The sequence below is a fragment of the Propithecus coquereli genome, unplaced genomic scaffold (assembly GCF_000956105.1).
Source record: "Propithecus coquereli isolate 6110/MARCELLA unplaced genomic scaffold, Pcoq_1.0 Scaffold435, whole genome shotgun sequence".
NCBI lineage: Eukaryota > Metazoa > Chordata > Mammalia > Primates > Indriidae > Propithecus > Propithecus coquereli.
This window is the reverse complement of record NW_012150119.1, coordinates 3024403-3049194: the sequence shown is the minus strand read 5'-3', so window position 1 is coordinate 3049194 and position 24792 is coordinate 3024403. Positions and strand designations below refer to the sequence as shown.

The following is a 24792-nucleotide window of genomic DNA, read 5'->3' as shown; positions in this document are numbered from 1 at the left end:
AGCATGGGCTGTTTTCCCCGTGGTAAAGGTATCATGGCTACGCTCTGGGGAAGAGTGAGTCGGTGAGGCCAGGTCCGACCGAGGAGGATCATGTATGTAAAGCACCATATGATCATGACTTATAGGAGCTGCAGGAGACCCTTGGTATTGATGCCTGAACATGCCTGCTCAGGAAGGAGCTGGAACAGAGGATGCAGTGACATTACCCTTTCTACTTCCAGGTGGTGACAGGACTATGCCATGATGTTAAATTGTAGGCACACTGTCAAAAGACTGAGTTGTTAAAAAAAAACAGCTAAGTGTGCCGTTTGTGGGCCATGAATGGGGAGAGAGTGGGGAAGAAAGTTACACCTTCCAAAAAATGTCTCTGAACTACTGAAGGTCACTTGGGAAAGGGACCCGGGTCACTTGGGGCTACATTCCCTGCATAGGTCCAATGTGATGCAAAAACCGAAAGGCTCAACCTGTCGCTAGCACAAAGAAGCTGGCTGGCTGCGACACGAGCCCTGGACCTCCCGCTGGACAAAACAATGGCTTAGCCATAGCCCCTGCCTTGCAGGGCTGAAGCAAGGTTGAAGAACTCATAAACCAAGGTGTGCCAAAGAATATGGCATCTAGACTGCAATGTTGCTGGAGGGAAGCCCTGGAGGGCTGAAATCCCACCACCGCCACTTTGGCCCGACTCCCATTCAACCTTCTAGATGAAGTTTCTTCTGGGCCACCCAAGTCTTGAGTCTGGAAAGGGCACCCCCTGTGTCCCCACAGTGCCCTGAACACCCCCAGCACAGTAGCACCGCCTTTGCCTTATTGCGGCATTTACCTTTCTGGAAAGCACAGAGCTCTGCACATAGTAGGGCTCAGTAACTGTTTGCAGTGTGTGTAAGGAATGAACGGCGGTGGAACAGAGGTGTGGGTGAGGGCAGGTGAGGAGACGAATTGCCACTGTGGTCTGGAACTAGGAGGCTGGAAAGGGACCTGCCATGGAGGTATGTGTGGATGCACTAACCCCGGCCCCATGTGGCAAATCCTGGAGTTAAAGCCACTCCTGAAAGTATGAATGGCCTGAATACAGAACACATTAAATGACATACTATTTGAGACAAGTGAAAGACTTTGCAAAGAGATGACACAGGTAAAAACAGACCAAAAAGGTTCAGATAAGTACGCTCAGCATAGCTCCCCATTTATGAAACGTCAGCACGGAGTGTGTCTTTAGCTTTAGGGAGTGGCTCTCTGAAGAGAGAATAAGTGGGCCTTTGACAATGTGTTCTGGAGGCAGAATTCTGGGCTGGGCAGCTATGGGTCAGAGTAGCAGCTGTCAGACCTTCCCAGAGAGAAGTACTGAACATCAGGACTCACACAGGGACAATCCGGAACTGTCACCTTGTGCATGCGATCCGGGGCTGGGCAGCTGCGCAAGGCTGGCCCTGGCGGCAGGGGCTCCCATGGACGGCCCCACACAGCTTTTCGAATGACAGAGGCAGGACCTGGCAAGTCCGTGGAAGACACCTGTCATCCTGGACCACGATTTCTGCGCTGGTGGAATCATTTGGTGTACAGGAAGCACAGTCCTATATATGCCCCTAACAAGCCCACATTTCAAATGAGTAAACTGAAGAATAACGGGAAATGATCCCTCTCTCGGGGTCAGTTAACATCCAAAAGCTCTAACGCCCGGATCAAGATTATTCTCTAAACCACACGGTGTCTCAGTATCTCTGGTAATCGAGGGAATTGAGCCTTTGGGGATGGAGCCTTTTGTCCCGAGCGCCAGGGGAAGGGGGTGGTGACGTACCTTTCCGAAGGGTGTGAGGGCTCTGGTCTGCGGGCGGCTGGCTGGGGCTGGCACCTGGCTGTGCCCCTGGCTGTGTCCCTGCACCGGCTGTCCCCTGGCTGGAGCCTGGACTTCCTTTCTGCCCAGACCCTGGAGAGAGTTCCTTGCTTTTAGACGTGCTGAAATACAAGCACACGGGACAAAAGAGAGCCCCGGAACTCAGTTACCTTCAGCATCGGCCTTGCTGACCACAATCCCATGTGTTTTCTCGGCCTCGTCTGGGTCTGTCCCAGCCCTTGTCTGTTTCGGTCCCTTCCTGAAGCCTTTGAAGGTGCCTCATGACGTGACTGTCCCTTCTTGGAGCTCTGTTGGCCTCGGTTCCACTCTCATCTCTGTGGCACCTGGTGCTCACTGTCAGTGTCCCCTTCACGCCTCTGCCCTCTGTCCTCAAGGAGACCATGAATAATGAGAGGGCAGGGTCCCTGGACATCCCCACTGTATCCTATCCTGTCATCGACATGGGAATTCTAGAACATTCTGAAACTGGAACACCAAGTTTTCTTCTCCCTTCTACAGCCACAGCCTACCAGAGCCAAGAGGACTGGTTAGGTCGGGGTGCCCAAGGAGGGCTCTTGTGATGGGCACAGGCTGCCAAGCCGCTGGCCACAGCTCTCCAGCTCTCGGCTGTTGGCCTTTAGCCTCCCGCATACGCCCACACGGGGGAGGGATCCTGGGACCCATCTTCAAACACAGTAACCGGCCCAGCGGATAGTGTGGCTGGCACAGGCCCAGGCTGTGCCCTGAACGTGGGCCAGTTCAGTCCCCGTCCCAGGCTCAGAGAGGGGTGAGGGTCAATGGCAGTGAGGACTCTGGCCTCTGGAGTGCCTTGAATGGGCAAAGGGACACCCTAGGCCACCAGGTCCCAAACAGGATTCATCCTTACCGCTAGGCTCTTTCTCGGGCCTTCTCCAAAGGATAAAGTACATGTTAGAAGACACCCGACTCCACTCGGCTCAATGGATCAGGGACGGCACATACGTGGCAGATTGTCACTCTCTACCACCGCCAACACACCGTCCAGGGCAGATGTTACTGTCTCCATTGCTCCCCCACGGTGTTCTCAGGTAGCCACTAGTGGGTCAGGCAGGTGCTCCGGAATTGGGAGCTGTGTGTCATGCTCACAAGAACCTACCTGGACTCCGATGCCCTTAGGTGGGGCTGGAGAATCCGGGAACCTAAATCCTCTGCAATGGCTGTTTCTTCCCCCACAAGAGCATTCATGGCCTATTTCTTCCCTACATTTATCTAGAAACTCCAAAAATTAATTTGGAGGAAACACCAATAGGGATATACCCCTCAAGCCCACCGAGGTGAAAGAGTGGGAGCAGGGAACTGGGCTGGACCAGCACACAGCACCAGCGCATAGCACCAGAGCACAGGTTGAGGCCCGGCGCGGTGGCTCACGCCTGTGATCCTATCACTCTGGGAGGTGGAGGCGGGAGGGTCACTTGAGCTCAGGAGTTCGAGACCAGCCTGAGCAAGAGCAAGACCCCGTCTTTAAAGTAAAAATAATAATAATGATAATAATAATAATAAAATAAAAGCATAGGTCGAGTGCCCTGTGGGGAGGAATAAAGGAAAGACTACGCTCCAGGCGATAGGATATTCTTTCCCTCTCGGGGCAAGTTTTATACTACACCTAGGCAATTTCCCAAGGGAAAAAAGCCGCTTTACCCAGAGGAATCAGAAGAGCAACAATTCCTTTCTCTATTCTGTTAATGAAAAATGAAAACAAAAACAGAAAACCCTTGCCTCACTCTGCTGGACAAAGACTTGTGTTTTGTTCCTCCTCAGGCTCAAGGCACCCAGGCACCCTGGCATTCATGCCTAATACCTGCCTACCTTCCCATCCAGCTCTGCCACCACCAAGGAAGGTCAAACGATCACAGAAAACATGAAACAAGCAAATCAGAACACTGCTTCTTCTGGGGGGGACACAGTTGTCTTCCTTCCTTCGGACAGACAAGACATCCATCTGGGGAATCTAGGACTGAGCTCTTCTGTGCCCTCCCACCTGCAACACCTTCCCCAGCACAGAAAAGAGTATTTACCTACTTAGCCTGGTCCTCTCTCGCCAGCATAGGTGCAGCTGACCCAATGGGGACAGGTGGGGTGTGGGGTGGTTATTGGGAGTGCTAGATGGAGGAGGCACAGTTAAGGCACGTGTGAGGAAAGGTTAGTTCTGGGGCCGCATGGCTCAGTGAGTGAGCTGGGTGCCAAGAAGCAGGAAGCAGAGTTTGAGATCGCGTTAATGCTAAGCAGTTGAGCAGGATGCGGAGGCAGAGCCTGGCTGGACCGCCAGGCCTGGCAGGGAGGGAGCTGAAGGTGGGGCCTGGGGTAGAGGGAGGAAGGTGGGCAAGTCAGAGGGAAGGAAGGGCCTGCCATCCTCAGGGGAGGGGGAGCCGTAACAGGAATCCGGCCACTGGAGCAAACATCATCTGTGCTGCAAATGTCCAGGAAACAGAAAAAAACAAACAAAAACAATGGAACACCCGTTTGTATTGGGAAAAATCCACGTGGAGAGAGAAAAAGTGGTGCAAAACAAATAAGAACACTTACACCCCAAAAAGGCTACAAAGCCAGTCAACCCAGGTGAAAGGGAAGGAAAGACATACGGCTGTAGAGCAACGTGACTGACCTTCTCAATAATCTGAACCAGTGGGTGGCGTTCCCTGCCCACGGGTGGCTCTGCAAGACCACCCATCCGTAACATTCCTGGAACGCCTTCAGAGCCTGGGGGAATCCATCTTCAAGGGGCATTTTTTAGAAATGTCATTTATATGCCAAATGCCATATGGCACCCAGTGTCCTTTATAAGATGGAAAATCAGGATGAAGCCGATGAGTGTCCTAAAAGGGAACCATCCCAGCCAGTCTCCTGTGTGTCCTTTTCCTCCTCGTCAGCCATGCTGGCCCACCATCCGCGGGCTCTGCTTCTGCTCTAATACTGTCCACTTTTCCCTTTGTCATTTCCCAATTTCACAGAGAAAATACCTTCTACTCATTAAATAAATTTTAAAAAAGCCTGCTGTCCTCCTATTTAGAAGGTTGGCGTGGGCATTCGTGTGTGTGTGTTTGTCGTGACGGTGCATGAGGGCGTACGAGAATGCGTGTGTGTTTGCTGAAAGACGTGGGTTAGAAGGTTCAGCTTCCCAAAGTCTCTAACACGTTCCCGGCAGTGGCCATGCAGGAATGCCACGCCCCTGACAGAAGGCACAGCAGCATCTGATTTCAATCAAGTAGCTTTTCTAGTTTTCTGAATTGCTGTTTGAGAGTAAATAGAAACAAACAAACAGCAAAGTTGTTTCCTGGTGCTGTTCCCAATTCCAGAATCCCCGTCCTCCAATCAGGACCCTTTCAACACAGGGCTGGGTACTGAGTGCTGCAATTACTTGTCAGTGCCTGTTTGCTCACTGAAATGTCAACTCCTTCAGGGCAGTGACTGTATGTTTTATCTTTGGTCACAGAAAGTTTTCAGTTAACGTTCCCAAAGCTAGCCATGGAATGGACTTCTCTCTCTCTCTCTCCTTCCCCTGAAAGAATGGAAATGCACCCACGCAGCAGGTGCAAAGGTCCCCAGGCCCAGAGTGGCTACTTGGCCTTCGCTCCTTCCCATTTTAGCAGCAGAAATGGCTGCTGTAACTCTAAAGAGGAGAAAGCAGAGAAACGCTGAAATTCTAAATTTCAAAATAGTGCACAGTGGCCCCCCTTATCGGTGGTTGCACTTTCTGCCATTTCAGTTACTTACAGTCAACTGCGGTCTATAAAACAGAGGACAGTACAAAAAGATATTTTGAGAGAAAGACCACATTTGTATAACTTTTATTACAATACAGTGTTATAACTGTTCTAATTTATTTTTAGTTATTGCTAAGCTCTTACTTTGCCTAATTTATAAATTAAACTCGATCATAGGTATGTAGATATGGGAAAAAACAGGGTATAGGTAGAGTTGGGTACTATTGGAGGTTTCAGGCATGCCCCGGGGTCTTGGAACGGATAACGGGGGACCACTGCAATTATAAAGGCAGAGAGGAAGGAGAAATAGCGTTGGGGATTCCTCCCGGCTTTAGCAAGCTGCCCGCTGTGTGTTTGCTTGGGGTTGCTATTCTTGCGAAGCCTGGACTTATGTGGGAACTCAGGGAGCCGCGGGGGGTCCTTACTCCGTGCCAGCGCGATGCAGAAAGCCCAACGTGAATGCTGAGATTGAGGGGTGGGAAGTGACCCAATCCCGGAGGCCTGAGCGCAGCAAGCCCAGACACCCCCAGCCCCGCCGGACGCAGCGGCCGCTTACCTGGTGCGCTCGGGCCCGGGCTGCAGGCCCACGCCGGACGGGGAGAGCGCGGGCGGCGCGGGGCTGTCCAGGGGCTGCTCCGGCAGCGGCGACGGCAGCGACTGCAGGGGCGCGGCCAGCTCTGCGGGCGGCGCGGGCGGCTGCATGGAGGGCGGGGCGCAGGACGCTTTCCGACCGGCTGAGGAGCCTCTTCGAGCCACCCAAGAGGTGTCCATGACCCTCACACCCATGCTGGCGAGGGACAAAAGACACCTGCTTACCCACGCGTGACAGGCGACACGGGCGAGGCTCCCCCCACCCCACGAAGCGTTAACATTCAAGCGAGTCCGAATGAGGAGGCAGCAGCGCAGCTTAGCACCCCGGTGGGAAGCGAGGCGCTGGGGCTGTGCTCAGGCGCAGGAGACCACCCGGGCAGCGGAGGCGTGGCCAGGGCAGTCCTGTCACCCGCCAGGGAGCAGGGCACAGTCGCAGCCCGCTGGCGTCCACAAGCTGCAGGTCAACCCTCTGCCAAAGCCAGCTGGCCTTAGGATGATGGCCCGACAAGCTCCCTGGGAGGAGAATCCAAGCCTGCCTCATTCCAGAACTGGCCTAACTGGGAGGGGGGACGCTCACTCCTCCCCAGTGCAGGGCAGGAAAGGGGGCACATTGAACTAGAACTTGGAACTGACCAGCAGGAGACATCTCAACATACACCCTTGTGAGGTGGTGTCTATCTAGCCCCAGGTCCACTGCTGCCAGGAACTCCGGCCAAGTCACATCTCTGCAGGCCACTCCCTCTTGTCTACACAGCAGGGAAGGGGCTGCTAACCCTATGGTCCCTCTGGGCTCGGATGCTATTTTCATGATGGGCACATAGCTTCAAATAAGTTGGCCAAGCAACCAAACACGGCGCATTCACCCTCTCATGGAGCTCACTACGACGCATAGCTGGCTTAGTTTACGAGACTGAAATGACCTCATAGCTACCAGAGGATACCGTACCTTTGGATTTTCCTAAGGCTGCAGGGACAGAAACATACAGATATTAGTGTCAAAAAAAAAAAATCTACCTTCCTTTGGACACAAAGGTTGTCTTTCTGCAAGGGGCCTCCTTCCATGGTCAGGGTCTTGGGGTGGGGTTTTGATTGTGCTATAACATTACTACAAATGAGTTGGTCTCTAGTTAAAGTGATTCTTCTTTTTTTATGTGGGTGAAACGCATACCCTCCCCAGCACACAGGTGAATACAGAAAGCAGCTGAAGAGTTGATGCTGGTGCGGTGTGGGGAATGGGGAGGCAGAGGGAGAGAGAAATTGGTAGAAGTAGCCATCTGCTCATTTCTAAATTACGTGAACTTAGGAGGAGGCGAGTTGCTCTGGTCTAGCAGGTGCTGTACTGTGGGCCTTAGTCAAGGGCTTCACTGACTAAGAAGGTCTCGCGTTCTAATATTAAGGGAGACACGGACATTCGTGCAGGGAGAAAACATACTCTCCCGGCCAGCATTTGTCTCGATCACTTATGTGCACAGCGGGGCGGGGGTATGAGGGCTGTCACACGCTCACTCTCGCTTTTTCCCTACCAAATGGTCACCCATGCTGGTCAGAAGCAGAAAGCTATTACACCATGAAACCCTGCCCACTTGTAAAGGACACATTTACCTTGTAGAAGTGCAGCAAGATTTTAAAAATAAAAACGGTTCAAGTATGGAGATGTGGTTGTAGCAGGTGGGATTTGGGCCCTTTAAGGAAATAGGGCATGGGATGGAGCCCGCAGTGAGGAGTGAGGATGGGAAGAGTGATGCTGAAACCAAGCAGACATGGGATAGGACAGCTTCCTGGCTCCCCTCCTCCCTACGGTCACCAGGGACTGGTCCACATCTAGTGCCACTGTTAGCATTTCTCATGGTCCCTGGATGGCTTCAAGGAGTCACCTGGGATGGGGAAGGGGCAAGGATGTGTCTTTCCTGGACCCACTAGCTTTCAAGTCATCTTGGGTCTGAGAACCCTCTGCCAATAAATAAGTGCCTTTTATAAGATGTTCTGAGATGCTCTTGGAGGCCACTCAAGACTGGGACAGAGTCCAGTTGTATTCCCTGGTATTTAACATGGGCTACAGGGGATTATCAAACTGTGCTCTCCTGGCTTCAGAATTCATCAGCGTGGAAAGAACAAAAAGCTCAACATTCTACTTGGGGAAGGGAACTGGCACCACTGAGTTGCAGGGGTCAGTGAGGATGGCAGGCATGCAAGATGTTTCCTGTGGTGACCAGCGAAAGGAGCCCTAAAGGATGCAAGGCCCCCCCCCCCATGCTCTCTTCCTTGCCCTATTCTCTTCTAATTGGACAGACCTATCCCACCCTGGGGGGAGCCTAGGCCAGAGCTGGTGGGGGTTGCCTTCTATTTCCAACGGCAGCAACCTCAAACACCAACCAGGCTCTCTGGTGATCTTCACCTGCTTTAAGGAAAGGTGCCAGCTTGGCCATGGGGTAGGTACTGAGTGAGACCTGCTAAATATTGCTGGCAAAATGTCAGCAACTGAGAAATACCAGCTGAATGTACTACTTCTGCCTTTATAAAGAGATGGTGGTGCTGTAGGTAATCACCACTTTCCCAGCTGAAATGACTTTCTCACGAGAGGCAGCATCGCATGCTCACAGGGAACACGCACCGGATGTTCACGGGCATTTGGAACAGTGATACAAATCTTCACAGAGTGGATCAATCCCAAAGGCAGCAGCAATGCTCTTAGAGGCCTAAAGTACATTTACCTTCTGAAGCAAATTGGTATGTTTCAACATTCGAATGTCTAGATAAAACGCAACCCAAAGACAGAAATTATACAATTGCTCATTAGCTGCCAAGAAGGGGACGCCACTGACAGATGGGGGGAATCCAACCAGAAAGTCATATTAGTTGTTCACACATTTCTGTTCATCATTTTATCACATAAAGAAGCAACGGTAGCCAGAATCAAAGAACTGCTTGTGTTTCTTAAGAAAGGAACAAAACAGAAGTGGAATTAATTTAAAACAATCGACTCTAGTGGACATCACTGCATGGATACCTAAGGCCAGTCTGGATGGCAGAGATTGCCCAGGGCCCAGCATTTCTGGTAAAAACTGAGAGCAACTTGGTTTCCAGATCCCTTTATAGCGGGATCAAGGTGAAGGCAGGAAGCCAGAGGCCAGGAAAGATCTCTAAGCAGCAAAGAGTTTGGAAATCAGGAAGCAGGAGGCACCTGGCAAAGTTCAGGAGTCGACCCCTAGGGAGGCCTCTCTTCTGGCTTTTCTACGCCTTCTGGTGGCAGGAGGTAGGCAGCGTGTAGAATCTGGGAGTCTCCCACTACTCTCTCAGGGTAAGGAGACAAGTGACAGGGAATCCCAAGTTGTCTCTGCTCATCACTGGGGTTCATGGAGGTGGGCCGGCTGACACGTCTTCACTTTGGCAAGGTGGCCCCACTGAAGGCCAGTCTGCTGAGCTTCACTCTTCCCTGCCTACTAGCACCTTATATTTGTGTGGCACTTATCATAATGCACACTTGTGTATCTTTCACAAGACTGTATCATAGAATAGGTTCTGGAATGACCCAGACCTCTAGTCCCAGTTCACTGACTTGGTGGAGCTCTCTCCTCATCTGCAGAATGAGGCTAATACCTCCCTTCCCACTTCCAACATTTCCATGAGGGTAATTTACCAATTACTGAGTCTAAGATATATTTAGCATGCCCTTGCACCATGACTTGGCAGCAGAAGCTGAGTGGTCACCCCGTGGGTTGCAGTGGGGTGTGAGAGAAGGAAACACAAGGTGTGTCCAGTAAGAGGTCGGCTAGCTAAGCGAATTGTGTTTTACGGGGCTGACAGCGTGGAGGCTCAGAGAATCAGAAGACATCTTGATGGAGAAAACATAAAGGCCAGTGCCTGGTTTGTGTGTAATGTGGTGATTTGACCCCCTTTCCTGCTTGGCACAAGCGCAATGGGCTTTGGAGGCAGAGAATTTGGGTTTGAATCCCCGACTTTCCAATTACTGTCTGCATGCTCTGGAAGAGTTATACTCTGATTACTTTCTGAAAAATGAAAGTAATGGACATCTCTCTTTCCCTTAGGGTTGCTGTAAGGAAGCAGTAGAATTATGCGCACAAAGTCCTTAGCCCTTACTAAGAAATCAGTAAGTAGTGGTGTCAACAATAATGCTTTGTTCTTACATGTGCCAAGTACTCTTTATTTTTTTTTTAAAAAAATCCACTTGGAGAAAGAAAGAGTCAACTCAAGTGTAAAACATGTTGATGAAAGGGGGGAAAGGATCTCTGTCCGTGAATCAGACACAGCACGAGCTGGAGATACTAGGAGGACCCAATTTGGGTGATGTCACCTGGGTTTAGAGGGTCTGCCATTAGATTTCTTCCCTTCCTGACACTGGCCCTAAACATCAAAACATGCTGGGGTGGGTTCTCTGGTAGAAGTAGAGGAGGGAACAGAGAACAAGGAATACAGGTAATTATCAATCCCTTCTCCCTAAGGTGTCTTGGTCTTGCAGGGCTCTGGTGAGTTGGACGGGCCGATATGGGTTTCACGGGGGAGATGCTGAAAGCCTACTTTGATGACCCTAGGCTTACGGAACAGAAAAATAAAGGGTGTGGGTCCTCAAACCCTTCCTAAGTCTTACTGCCCAGCATAGGTCATTGGGGCAGCAAAGGAGACAGAAATCAGGCTTGCCTTGGCTGGAAGGTTCTTTGGAAAACAAACTGTGCTGGGTGCAGGAAACCCAGCCAGGAATGGCCACATATCCTGCCTACAGAGGGTATCCCATGCCCTGGGAGCCTCCTGCAACCTTCAGCTGTCCTTGGCCAGTCCCTTTTGGGTTTAGTAGATTTTGTACTGCAGAATTAGCTCAATTGCCCATGATAAGTTGAAGACAGATAAACACATTCGAGGACCTGAGATGGCAAAAAAAAAAAAAAAAAGAAGGCTTTTCCAGATACCTCAACAGTGGAAAAATAGGCCCAGCCATGTTGTTGTCTTAAAAACACGAGGATGTCACTCAAAAATCTGGTTCACACACTAAAAAACAGCTAACATTTACCATGTTCCGAGCGTTGTTCTAAAAACTTCATAGTAATATTTCATTATTTTGAGGTTGGTGTTTACTATGATTTCCTCACTTTGCATATAAAGAAACTGAGGCATTCAGAAGTTAAGTAACCAGGATTTGATTCCACAACTCAGACTTTGCATGTGGGGCTATTTATAGGGTTATTATCCTCACAGTGCGAGCAGGTAGAAGGAGCAGAATGAGAAGACCTAGCAATGCCTCCTTGGTGTTGGAGATGAAATGGCATCCCTCTTCTAAAGTCTGCTACCTGGTAGGCGACGCGGGGTAAGGATGAAGTCCAGGACCAACGGAACAGCTGGGGCCTCACGAGGGACGCAACGAAGTGGCGTACTGGTGAGCAGGTGTTTGGCACTCAGCTAGAGCAGCCGCGGACCAAGCCGTAGGCGTGGGCGTCTGCTCACTGCTAGGCCCCTTTTCTCCAAGTCGGGGTAACTGGCACCGTGACGGGGCAAGCGAGGAAACCGTGCGAGGAAAACGCCTTTGCAATCTCCCCACGATGGTGGGGTTGGGATAAGCCTGTCTCCGTTGAGGAACCGAGGCCAGTGGGGAGGAGTTGACAGATTTACTTACAGACATTGCAAGCACAGCACACGACGTTCTGTGACGTGCCTGCCCACTAAAAGCCGTGGGTCATACTGTTCCGGACACTGAGGTGGGAGGATCACTTGAGTCCAGGAATTCAAGCTAGCCTGGGCAACACAGTGAAACTCCGTCTCAAAAAAAAATAAAGTTGTGGGTCAGGATCTTCCAAGCCACGCCCTCAACTCTAACCCCAGCCAGGGTCTGGCCCTTGACACAACCTGTTCTGGATGGAGACCTCACAAAAATTAAAAGGGACAAAGGCCCGACCCAGAGAGGAGGGGAGGCGAGGGTCAGGCGAGAAGACGAAAAAGAAAAAGAAAAAAAGAGAAAGCTAAAACCTGAAATTTGGAAGATCCCAGCTCCAAGAAGAACAGGCATCTACAGGTAGGATATACTTATCACTGAGCAGGAGTTTGCTGTGGACTAGTCTAGGTAATAAATTGCCAGGAGGTTAGCAGGTTTTTGTTTCTTCCTCAGAAGGATAGACATCCACAGTGCCACAGTGTGATTTTTGAATCCCGGTCAGGAAGAATCCTAGCCAGAGGAGGTATCAGCCAACACAAGGCTGTTAAGTGTTCAAGTCTGTGGAGATTTGGATGGTTTTGGTTCTTACTCTAGAGATCAGTTACATTTGGCAAAGGCCAGCCAAGAAAGCGGAGACAGGAAAACCTGGTAGCTTCCCAAATATCCACTGAAGCCTTGGAAGTGCAGGGACAGCAAGATGGACCTGGAGGCCCTGCTGCGGTGGCAGGGAACCGCTGGGGTCAGATGTCCTGGATAGCAAAGGTGAGTGACAAGGGAACTAAGATTCCTAACTTAGCCTTGTCTACATTCACCCAATGAGGCCTGAATAGGCATTTTCCAGCTCTTCTGGGAATAACTTCTCCTCTCGGTAAGTAGCAACAAAGTATCTTAACCTCCCCAGGACCAACAAGGGCCAAAGTACTCTGGCAACATTTCAGACTTACTCCCAGCATGCACAAATGCATTAGTCCTCTGTAGGAAGCTGAGGAGAGGCCTCTCAAAGTTCCATTTGTCCAACCGTAAACCAAAATATGAGTCTGATTTTTCCATTTGTCCGCAGATGACTTTCTAGATAACCTTGCCTTATCACAGGTTCAGGCACTGGTCCATGATGTCATCCCTTTCAGGGTTACTTTTATCCATGTTCTGTTCATCCCTCCACTGCAGCATCTACAGAAAACATCCGAATCTGCAATTATAAAACAACGAGTCCCTTGGGGCACTAGTTCTGATTATCTCAGGCTTTGTGATCTAACAGATTTGGGAAATGATGCATGCCACAGCCCCCTTGCAGAGATCTGTGGCACGTAACAGCTTGTTAAAGACTCTAGGAAGTCATATACTAAAGAAACTGGTTTAAACGTGTTGAATCATTTGTTTCAGGAACTCATTAGATATCAGATTCCACCCCACCCCCATACTCATAATATATCAGTGGAAACTAGTATTCCACAGAGCGCACAGTTCAGACTGCTCTACAACACTCTCAGTAAAGTGTGCCTTTTCTAAATTACTGAACATCTAGATCAAAGACCAGGTGGGTGGAACAAGACCCATTGCACAGCAGCTCGAGCACAGGCTGAGAATGGGTCACGCGCTACCCTGAGCTCCAAGGGAGGCCGCTAGCCCTGGCGTAAACAACCTCATAGACTTTTTGGGTTGCTGCCAACTGGCTCTGGAGGAGCAGAGCACTGTGGAGCCAGAGAAGTGGCTGCAGGTGTGTCCGGTTTCAAGCTTGGAAAGAGGAGCTGCATGTTAGTCTTCTGAGAACAAAGAGCCAAGGTGACTGCATGTCTGCGGACAGACTGCCAGCCCCCAGGGATTCAGGCAGGTTTTGGTTGGGTCTGCGGGGCAGCCTCACAGCTTCTGTTGGGCCTTGCCATCAGTGGGTGTCGGGCTGTGGAAGGCTACAGCTAAGCAGGGGAAGCAGGGCACATGGACAAGGCAGCAGGACCAGGGCAGAGAGCAGGGGCCAGAGCCAGAAGGAAGCAAGCAGGCAGCGGGGAAAGGGTGCCGAGCAAACTCGGCATAGAGGTGGGGACCAGCGGCGAGGTCCTTAAAGTGTGTCTGAAGTCTCGGGCTGGCAACTTGCAGGGAGGAGAGGCAGAGAGGAGTAGGTAAGGGGAAAGTGACAGCCCTTGGGAGGGCAGAGACCATGCTAGGATCAGGTGCATCACCAGTGCCATTTCCATTCTTGCCTCTGAGCTTCTCCACTGTCCTTCGACAGTCCTGGCCAAGCTCACCCAGGCTCTGTCAGGGACGCAGCCACGGGAGGCATCTGACAAATGCTTAGCATCCACAGCCCACTGCTGCCCCCTGGGTGCCTCCTGACCAACAAGCAAGAAAGTGTAGACATTTTGGCCAATTCTTTTGAAAGCAGTAGAAAAAAAAAATATTTAATTTGACCAGGAATTCTGCCACTGTCAGAAAAATAGAAGGGATGTGTGGGGTTGCTTTCATTTATTATTTAGGACCAACCACCTAAGATACAAATTTCACTATTCTATCAAACAATAAAACAATACAAATAAAAAAGACACTAAAAAACATAAGCTGCACCCTAAAATTTCTAAGCGGGAGCTAAGTACAGAAAGCAATAATGTGATTTATTTAATACTTTGTTGCTCTGAGTGTTGGCAGAGTGAGGACAATCTACATATCACGCTGGCTAATGTAGGAAAGTTTTTGTTTGTTTGTCTGTTTGTTTTTGAGACACGGTCTTGCTCTGTTGCCCGGGCTAGAGTGCAGTGGCATCATCCTAGCTCATCCAACCTCAAACTCCTGGGCTCAAGCAATCCTCCTGCCTCAGCCTCCCGAGTAGCTGGGACTACAGGCACACCTTACCACACCCAGCTGATTTTTGTAGAGATGGGGTCTCATTCATACTCAGGCTGGTCTTGAACTCTTGGCCTCAAGTGATCTTCCTGCCTCAGCCTCCCAGAGTGCTAGGATTACAGGTCTCAGCCACCATAGCAGACCAGTAGGAAAGTTTTAATAAGTTAAAAAAATTGTACCATTGCCAAATTCTTTGTTCAGAACAACGATGTTATTCAGTGGTTGTCAACCCTATATGCACATTAGGGTCACTTGGAGTGCTGTTAAGACATCCCAATCCCAGGCCAGGATAATTAAATCAGAAGGGAGGATTTGGGAGGTGGGGGGTACAGAACATCAGTATTTTTTTTAAAGCCTGTTCTATCTTTTATGTAACAAAGTACCCCAAAACTTATCACAAATCTCCACAGTGTTGGCAGGCTTGACAGGATGGCTCATCCGCATCACACAGCATTGGCTGAGGTGGTTTGGCCTGGGCTGATGCCTCCAAGACGACTCACTCGCAGAGCCCGGAGGTTGTGCTGGTTGTCAGCTCGGTGCTCTGCGGGGGCCGGGGACTGGGGTGGGGGTGGGGCTCAGTTTCTCCCCAAGGGGCTGTGTGGACCTCCATGCAGCATGGTGGCTGGGTTCCAAAACCGAGCCAGAGACCCAGGAAGAATCTACAAGGCTTCTTCTGACCTGCCTCCGAAGTCCCGGAACGTCACTTACGCCACATCCCATCTATCAGTCAAGCACATCGCTCAGGCCACGCACAGTGGAAGGGAGGGCGGTCAGATCCCAACATGCAACGAAAGGACAACCTGAGCATGTGCTGCCATCGTCACCGCCAAGCTCTCGGAGTGGAGCTGTAGTGGATGGTTGTGTTGTCTTTCTGTGGCTGTAACAAGTACCACAATGTTTGGAAACAACAGAAGTTCATTCCTTCACCGTTCTGGAGGCCAGGAGTCTGGAATCAGTATCATTGGGCTGAAATTAAGGAGTCGGCAGGGCTGTGCCCCTCCAGAAGCTCCAGGGTAGAACCCATCCTCACCTCTGCTAGCTTCTGGTGGCTGTGGACGTCCTTTGGCTTGTGGCCACATCTTCACCTCTCCTCCTCTGTGTGTAGTAAAATCTCTCTATGCCTCCTTCTTCGAGATCCTTATTTTAATCACATATTCAAAGTTCTTTTTTTCCAAATAAGGTATTAAGTACAGGTTCCAGGGTTTAGGACCTGGAATCTTTTTATTTTTTAGGGGAGGCATTATTCTGCCTATCCACAAAGATGGATACTGTTTATTCAACATTAAAGGTCCTGAATCTGACCCAGGACTCACTAAATAAACTCAGCCTCCTGTGTCATCATGAACTGGAAAGGCATCAGGACCAAAGCCCGGAGTCATGAGGGGAGTAAACTACTTTATGTGATGTCTAGGACGTAACAGCCGTCAGCCCGGGAAAATGTCACTGACACAGATGGGGAACTTATCATGTTTTTCAAATTGTATCCAGTTTTTCTGCCCCAAACTTTCTTCTTCTTTTTTTAAGTAACAGCTTTATTGATACATAATTTGTATTTTCTTTTTTAACCTGGCCAAGAAACTTCAATGAGCTTAATTTGTTAGCGTTTCAATGGGCAGTTTGAAGACTTTAAAATGCATCTCATAGATTTTAAAAGGTCAGAAATGGGAACAAATGTAAGGAATTGCCGTAATATTGCTAAGATAACGTAGGGACTCAGTGGATGTAAATTCCTTTCCTCTCCCCCCAAACACTTACAACTTTAGGCTTCTCTCTCTCTTAAAGCCCGTTAAGAACGGATCTTCTACAAACTCACTGTACCTTAAAACATATGTACAGATGCTGCATACCCCAGACAACTCAGGGTTACCTCAAAACGCTAAGACTTCCATTGAATTTAATACAACTTTAAAAATACATAATATATATTTATGGGCAACAATAACTTATACAGGGCATCTCCTACATTCAAAGTAGATGGTGGCAGTTTCGAATTTACATCAGAATAGTAGGGAGAATGGGCATATCATTTACAAAATTATTAAGCAAGGGAACTTTATCAGAGATGAGGCATCTGCTTAAAATATCATCGTTCAAGCTTCTGCATCTGCCTGCAGACAGCGGCCAGCAGACTATGCACACCCAGTGCTTCTGCAGGGATAACTCCCTGAGAGGCCACCTGGGTTGCTTCATGGGGAACACTGGGAATCAGACTAGCTGTGGCAGGGAGGAGGGAGGAGTGCACTTTTGATGCAGAAACACCTGGGACCAAACATCAGGTGTTCTGCATAACCTAGCCAGGACCAGAATTTACCCTCAGACACCCCCTCAGCTTACAGAGATTTCACAAAGGAACTGAGTTACCCAGAATAAGATTTAAAAACAAATTTCAATACACTCTCTAGTTGTCTCTGTCTCTCTGATTCTAAGTTCCTTTTACTCTCTTGAATTTCTAAGAATTTCCATTTCTTCTTTCCCCGCTGGATAGAAAACAACAAACACTCACACGGTGCACACAAAAAACCTCCACCTGCCTCACACGTGAATGATCCCCAATGGGTAAGCTAACGGAAAAAGGGACACTGGCATTGTGAAGACTCTGTCACCATCCCAAGAAATAGGCCTGGGTCTCCTCTGCCAACTCTAGGTCTCCAAAGCCAACTCCATTTAGAAAGAAGAAGGGTGAAAAGTAGACTCGCGTGTCTCAACGGCTCTCAGATTTGCAACCTTCCTTCCTGAGCCCTTTAGGCCATTCCCCTTTCAGACAGAGCTTTCTGGCTGTCCAGTGGTCTGTGGGGCAGGGGAAGGTCATGTCTTCTTTACTTCCCATTGTCTGCATTTCAGATACTCCCACTCAGTGCTTTACATTCCCAGCTATTCTGAAGGAGCAGTTGCTAAATTCCATTTTACAGTAATGATTTTTAATTCCTAACCAAAGTTTACTTAACTGGCTTGACTGACCAAATGATGCAACCCACGCCTTCTGTAAGGCATAGTCACTGACGCCTGTAGCCTCCTGGACGTGCCACAGGTCCACGTCCTCCGGCTGCCACAGCTGAGTGGGTGCCCACCATGAGTCAGCTGTGCTTGGTATTAAACCTGTTTATGCTCATTTTACTTGTTATGGGAACCATATGATGTAGTTAAATATTGTGAAAACTGATTTGATATGAGTATGGAGACAGTTTTTTCTATGTAAACCAAGTTGAATGCACTTATGAGTCGCTTAACTGCATCAAAGTAAGTATGGGTGTTGTTAATAATAAAAGATAGGAAAACATCTTAAAAACCTGCAAGGATTTTATGTTTGGACTGCTTCAAGTTTTAGGTTTTCTCTCTATTTTAAAAAGACTGAACCTGGGGATGTTAAACTCTGCAATCAAAGGTGTTTGTGCAAGGATGCTTCTGGAGATCTGTAATCAAAGTAAAGCCACTAAAAATTCAAGAATTGGTATACATGTATACCTTTTGAGTCTAAATAGAGTGCTTCTGTATTTCTTTTTAATTCCCCTTGTTGAGCGACTTTTATTTCTTTTGAAGAGAACTAACTAATACTGATCACAATTGTGTCAGCTAAGAAGGCTGCATTTACCTCTGGCCCAAAGGGAAGCCAGCCAAATACATTCACCCCAGAGTGCGGATGAAAGCATTGAGGATGAGGTGACAGTTTAATTGCCACAAGTCACCTAAACTGCTGAGGGTAAGTGCCGCCTTCCTATAATTCTGTTTTTCTTAGGTCTCACCTCCACCTCCCACCACTCCCGCAAGCCCCAATGCTGAGAAAGAGACACCAGTTCCTACCCATCCTTTTTGTAAAACTCCAGCATCATATTATCCGTGGCGACGCTGAGGGGCCGGCGGGCCTGCTCGGTCTGGCGCCGGTCAGCGGGGTCCATGTCTGGGGAAGGCATTGAGCTGTAGTTGGCATTATGGTTCACGTGCACTGGACTCCCATAATTGCCTGTAATGTTGAACTCTATCTCTGCAGGGAAGAAAGAATCAGTATACGTGAACTCTTGGTCTGTCGCACCCTTCCTGGGCAGGAGAGGGATGAGCAGAGACACTTTCTTCATGCTTTACCCCTAGAAAAAAGTCATCCCATGGTGCTGCATAATCTATTGATATTAATTCATCTTATTAATACATTAGTAGGCCAAGGAAGAGAATACATATAATCACCTAGACAGGCATTTAATAAAGTGATGTCCATTTGTGATTTTAAAAAAAATACAGTAAAACAGTAACAGATGGATACCTTCTGAAACAGACAGAATCATTTTTCTCAAACCTCATGCTTAGGGGTGAAACCTCAGAGCAGTCCTAATCAAATCAGAAAAAATGGCAATGCCCACTATCATCACTGTTATTCAACACTATTTGAGAAATGCTGGCCAATGAAATTAGTCAAGAAAATAAAATAAGAGGCAAAATTAATATTTGTGGACGATGATAATATCTTTCTGGAAAACCAAAGAAAATAAATTAAAAAGCTTGGAAATAGTAGAAGATTTCATTAAGGTTGTTTGTTGGCTCTCAAAGGGATGCACAGACATACTCGTCCCATCCTTTCCTGGTGAGCGGGAGTGAATTAGCTCCGCACAGTTCTGCCGCCTGCAGCAGTAACGAGTTAGAACCTACGGAATCACTGCCTTCAACTCCTATCTACTTTACTTCTTTATCTTGACTTCCTACATCCACCCAACATCATGTCATCAACAGAACTCTTACTAAATCAGCAGTTCAGTGCTCTCACAGTCAAAACACATGAAGCAAAAGAACGATAACCAAACTTCTTCAATGGTAGATCACCATTAACTGATTGCCTCTAACGGACGGAGCACAGAACGGCAACATTTTATCCTCACATTAATGGCTGCTATCACACAGCCAGCAGCATTCCCTTAATATCTGCAAAACATAGGTACAGTGCCAATTTTTTTTTTAAAGCAAACACCGAATTTAGTACAGCCACTGCTGTCTCTTCAAAGCTGTCACCCTTGAAAGTCATCAGCTTAGGGAATGGGGCTTCCATGGCTCAGAACATCTCTGAATCCTCTGCTTAGGGGGGGATTTCCCTTGAGAGCTCAACTTTGGAGCAGGTATGAAAAAGAACCTCACTGCCTTTGAGCGCCACCATGGCATGCTGAGGGACAACTCCAAGGGCACAGCTTAGGGCAGCAAAAGGAGAGTGTAGGGCACCCAGGTGATCGTAAGCCCTGAATAAAGGTCCCCATCCATCTCAGGCCTCAGGCGCCTGATGCATCTATAAAGTGAAGGGTTTGGAGCAGAGAAAGGATCTCTCTGTCCTTCCCGTGCCAGCATTCCATGATTCGTAGATTTGAAGAAATCGTGATGTGGATGTTAGACCAGAAGAGTCCACAGACATGGTCAGGACCGACAGTGGACACCTTCAGGTCAGACCTTCCCTTGAAACAGGGATTAGAGAGTAGGAAGCTGCCACGACTCCACCCTGATACCTGGGTGCATGTGTGTGTGTATGTGTGTGTAGGGGGATTAAAAACAAAACAAACAGGGTAGTCAAGGTGGCTGAGGCCTGTAATCCTTGAACTTTGGGAGGCTGAGGCAGGAAGATCACTTGAGCCCAGGAGTCTGAGGCTGCAGTGAGCTATGATGAAGCCACTGCACTCCAGCCTGAGCAACAGAGTAAGACACAGTCTCAAACAAACAAACAGAAGCCTGTGGGCAATGGCACTTGGTCTCAAACGCTCAGAACTCACAGTGATCTTCCTGCTCCTGCCTCTTGCCCCCACCCCCGAGGCCACCACGTACCCCCGGGGAAGAACCAGTCCGCATGCTGGATGATGGGTTCGATGATCCCGACAATCTGCAGGGAGACTGTGGTCATCATCTCCGTGATGTTCCTGTAAGCAAAGAGTGAGGAGGACAGGTGCGGTTACCGCCATGGCAGCAGGAGAGGCCTGGTCCTCCAGCCACAGGGCCTGGGAAGGGCCCTAGACTGGAACTCTGCAGACCGAGGTTTGAGGAGGACACTTCACACTTCATCTTTCTGAACTTCTCTTTCCCTATCTATGGAACGGGGACAACCCCGGGGCACATGAGCAATGTCCATGAAGGCAATTTCAACATGCCTTCGTTCCCATCACTGCCAGGTCATGCTCTGTCCTGGAGACGGTCCTCTATCCCTCTGAATCCTGACGCTGGGATGACAGAGTGTCCAGGGGGCCTGAAAGAGCTTGCCTTGCCTTGCCTCATGTCCCTTCCCCTCTTCCCCCGTTCCTGATGGTGACTTACATTGGCTCAGAGAAGGCCCTCACAGCAGACCTGTAGCTCTGAGACCATCAACCAAAAAAAAGATCTACAGAATTCTGTCCCTCCTCCCCAGCCTAAAAAAGAAGCAGGCCATGACAGAAATAGGGCATGGAAAACAGGCGAGGCTGGCAGTTACCCCGGGCCCCAGCCATCCTGCTCATCCCGCCCAGGCCCTGCAGCCCACCTGTGCCACCCACACAGCCTCCCCGCCCTGGACTCACCCTTCTGCTTGTGGCCACAGGAGGTTGGGTCCTAAAACAATTGCCATGTTACTGGGAGTCATCTTGTTTATATCTTGATATTCTGATAGCTTGGATAAAAATTTGATCAAGTATCTGAAAAGAAACCAGAAGGGCCAGGTTTAACTAGGGCTTGGCACCAGCCACGTGCACCCAGGACTGGGTAGAAACTTCTCTCCTGTTGCACATCTTACGGACAAGACTCACATGAGCTGCAATGTAATGAAAATGCATCATGTGGCAGGAGATGGTCATTCTGTATTCTCTTTCCAAAAACAGACGGATTCAGATCTTACTTGGTTAGATGTCAACAACCGCTTCAACTAACACAGGTCACACAGTCCCCATCTTTCCTTTTGACTCAGTGTGGAATGACCATGACCCGCTACTCTCCCTGTGTGCAGAAGTGATAAAGTGTTGAGGCATCACTGGCAGGGACACGCTAGGGGTGGTGTCCCCTGGAATTATTCTCAGTTGGGCTTTCTGGAAAGATCCAATGAAGAAAGTCAAACCTACACTTAGTGTATGATCCAGCAATCCCACTCCTATAAATATACCCAAGAGAAATATGTCCACGCACAAACTTGAACACAAATTGTTCACAGCTGCGTTATTCACAACAGCCAAAAAACACAAACTACCCAAATAGCCATCGAGAGATGAACAGGTAGATAAAATGTGGGACACCCACACAGCGTGACACTGTTCAGCCATAAGAAGGAATACTGACACAGCCTGCAGCATGGATGAGCCTTGAAAACATTATGCTAAATGCAAGAAGTCAGACACAAAAGACCACATATTATATTATTTCATTGATACGAAATGTCTAGAATAGGCAAAAGTATAGAGCCAGAAAGTGAATTGGTGGGTGCTAGGGGCAGGGTTGGGGGAAATGATGAGTGACCGCTAACGGGAACAGGGCTTCTTTTTGGGGTGATGAAAATGCTCTAAAATTAGATAGTAGTGATAGTTGCACAACTCTACGAATACATTACAAAAACCACTAAATGTATACTTTTAAAAGGTACAATGGTACCTGAATCACAGCTCAATAGAATTATTTTTAAAAAAAGAGCCAATAAAGAAGCTATGCATGAATTAAGCACAAAAAGTACCTCTGGCAAAACACACTGAAAACCTGCCAGGCCCTGACAAGAAGTCCCAGGACCAGCCAGGGGCACATGTTTTTTCCTGGACTGTTACAAAAGGCTGTGGTCCTAACCCCGCTTTGCTCAGCTCACAGGGAGTGTGACTCCCTTGAGGGCGGGGGGTGTTCACCTTCTGTCCGCCCTGTACAAAGTGCGGCTGACTCCGGGCCCTACCGTGTAGTCACTAGGCTGTCACTGTGACAGTCCACCCACAGCCTCTCTTGACCATGCCTCACCCTCCAGGAGGCCACACGGGACGCGACCAGGACGTGGGACCTATGTGGAGAGTAGTCAATCCTCCTGCTGGCCAGTGGCCTTGGGCTGGTGCCAGCGACACACCATGAGCTGTACTGACCCGATTCTCACTCTTGGGATTTCTTTTTAATATTGTGGTAAAATATACACAAAGTTTACTATTTTAACCATTTTTAGGTGTACAATTCCATGGCATTAAGTACATTTACACTGTTATGAAACCATCACCACCATCCATCTCCAGAACGTTTCCATCTTTCCCAGCTGAATTCTGCCCTCATTAAACAGCAACCTCCCCGTTCCCTTTCCCTGGCCACGACCATCTGATTTTCTCTGAGTCTGACTACTCTAGGCACTTTGTGTAAGTGGAATCCTACGGTACTCGTCCTGTGTGTCTGGCTTCAGGTTCACCCCCTTCAGGTTCATCCCCAGGTTCATGCCCTCAAGGTTCATCCACATCCACACCGTGGCAAGAATCAGCATTTCCTATCCCATTGTGCGAATATACCACATTCTGTTCACCCATTTATCCATCCACAGACATCTGGGTTCCCACCCCTGGGCTACAGTGAATAATGCTGCTACAAACACGAGTGTGCAGATATCAAGCCCGAGCTTTCAGTTCTTTGGGCACATACCCAGAAATGGAGTTGCTGGATCATATGTGAATGACAGGTTTCATTTTTTGAGGAACTGCCATTCAGTCGCTCTTGAGATTTTTAACAGGAAAACAAATGATCAGGCAGATGGCAGCAGGTGCCGACGCTGAAACCCTACATACTAAGAAGCAGGGAGGAAAGGTGGCAGGGTCAGGAGGGGTGCTGACAGCGAGACAGAGTGACGAAGAAGCAGAGTGTGAAACAGCAGGAGCCAGGCGTAGGGGAAGACCCGGAGCGCAGTGGGAAGTAAAATCTTGGGTGGTAGCAGGAAAAGTGAGAGGCAGACGTGTGGAACACATCTGGGGCTCGTGCGTGCAGAGCACTGGAGAACATTCTCCCTCGCCTCTCCTTCCTGCAGACTCCCTCAAGGGCACCTCTGCCTCCTCCAGCTCCTGCAGGGTCAGGTTCAGCTTCTCCCAGGTGTCCAGACACCCGTCTTTACCATAAATACCCAACATCTTACGATCGCTTGCGTTGATTTTTGTTCCTTGCAAATCAAAGAACAACTGAATTAGCCAATGGCTAGTGGCCTCCAAAGTCAAAGAGCTTCTTTAAGTCTGTTTCCTTATCTGCAAAATGCTAATAATTATCCCTGCCTTATCTCATGGTGTAGCTTGCTTTTTAAAAGAGACCATGCGGCTGGGCGTGGTGGCTCACGCCTGTAATCCTAGCTCTCTGGGAGGCCGAGGCGGGCGGATTGTTTGAGCTCAGGAGTTCGAGACCAGCCTGAGCAAGAGCGAGACCCCGTCTCTACTAAAAATAGAAAGAAATTAATTGGACAACTAAAAATACATAGAAAAAATTAGCCGGGCATGGTGGCGCATGCCTGTAGTCCCAGCTACTCGGGAGGCTGAGGCAGGAGGATTGCTTGAGCCCAGGAGTTTGAGGTTGCTGTGAGCTAGGATGATGCCATGGCACTCTAGCCCGGGCAACACAGTGAGACTCTGTTTCAAAAAAAAAAAAAAAAAAAAAGAGACCATGCGTGTTAACAACACCCTGGACACCATAAAGTGCTACGCATGCTACTTACCACGAGGGAAGCCATGTCTGGAGGTTAAATAAGCCCAAGCCATGTGTCTCCACTATCCACTTACCGGATGTTGTTGTGATTGGCCTTAGGCAACTTTTCACAAGCATTCCATAGAGCCTGAAGCTTCTTATCTTGCTCCTGGATACTGGGAAATTGACAGGAAAGCCATTGGTTGAGCAAGAGTTAATGAAGTCTCATTGGCAATCATATCAACCAGTCACCATAATATTTAACAACAAGGAGTGAACCATTATAACTGACCACATCAGCACATGATTATTTCAAAAAGTGGTTATTATTATTTCCCCTCTGTGCTCTCTTTCTGTCCTGTCCTATGCTATTGGAACAAAACCTCCTCTGCACACGTATTTCCCAAGTGAACATGTGCTGGGCAGCCAGTGAGGGCAGAGGGCAGAGGCCTGCTCTGAGTGGGCTCCGGGGCTGTCAGGAGGGCGCAGGGCACAGTCAGGGAGCTCCTTCCTGCCCTCACATCGTGGGGGTGCAGCCTGCAGGC

The 24792-nt window shown here is 49.0% G+C and overlaps 1 protein-coding gene across 1 annotated transcript in view; it reads right to left on the bottom strand.

The window, feature by feature from the left end:
- The window catches only part of ARHGAP44 (Rho GTPase activating protein 44), a 201383-nt gene that overhangs the window by 6717 nt on the left and 169874 nt on the right, over positions 1-24792 (bottom strand). Inside the window, exons 11-17 of the mRNA XM_012653930.1 lie at positions 24343-24423; positions 21166-21279; positions 20444-20535; positions 18455-18635; positions 7109-7126; positions 6128-6358; positions 1796-1953 (exon numbers count right to left, since the gene is read on the bottom strand). Of these exons, the coding sequence (XP_012509384.1) occupies positions 1796-1953; positions 6128-6358; positions 7109-7126; positions 18455-18635; positions 20444-20535; positions 21166-21279; positions 24343-24423 (875 nt within the window). The remainder of the gene's footprint in view (positions 1-1795; positions 1954-6127; positions 6359-7108; positions 7127-18454; positions 18636-20443; positions 20536-21165; positions 21280-24342; positions 24424-24792) is intronic.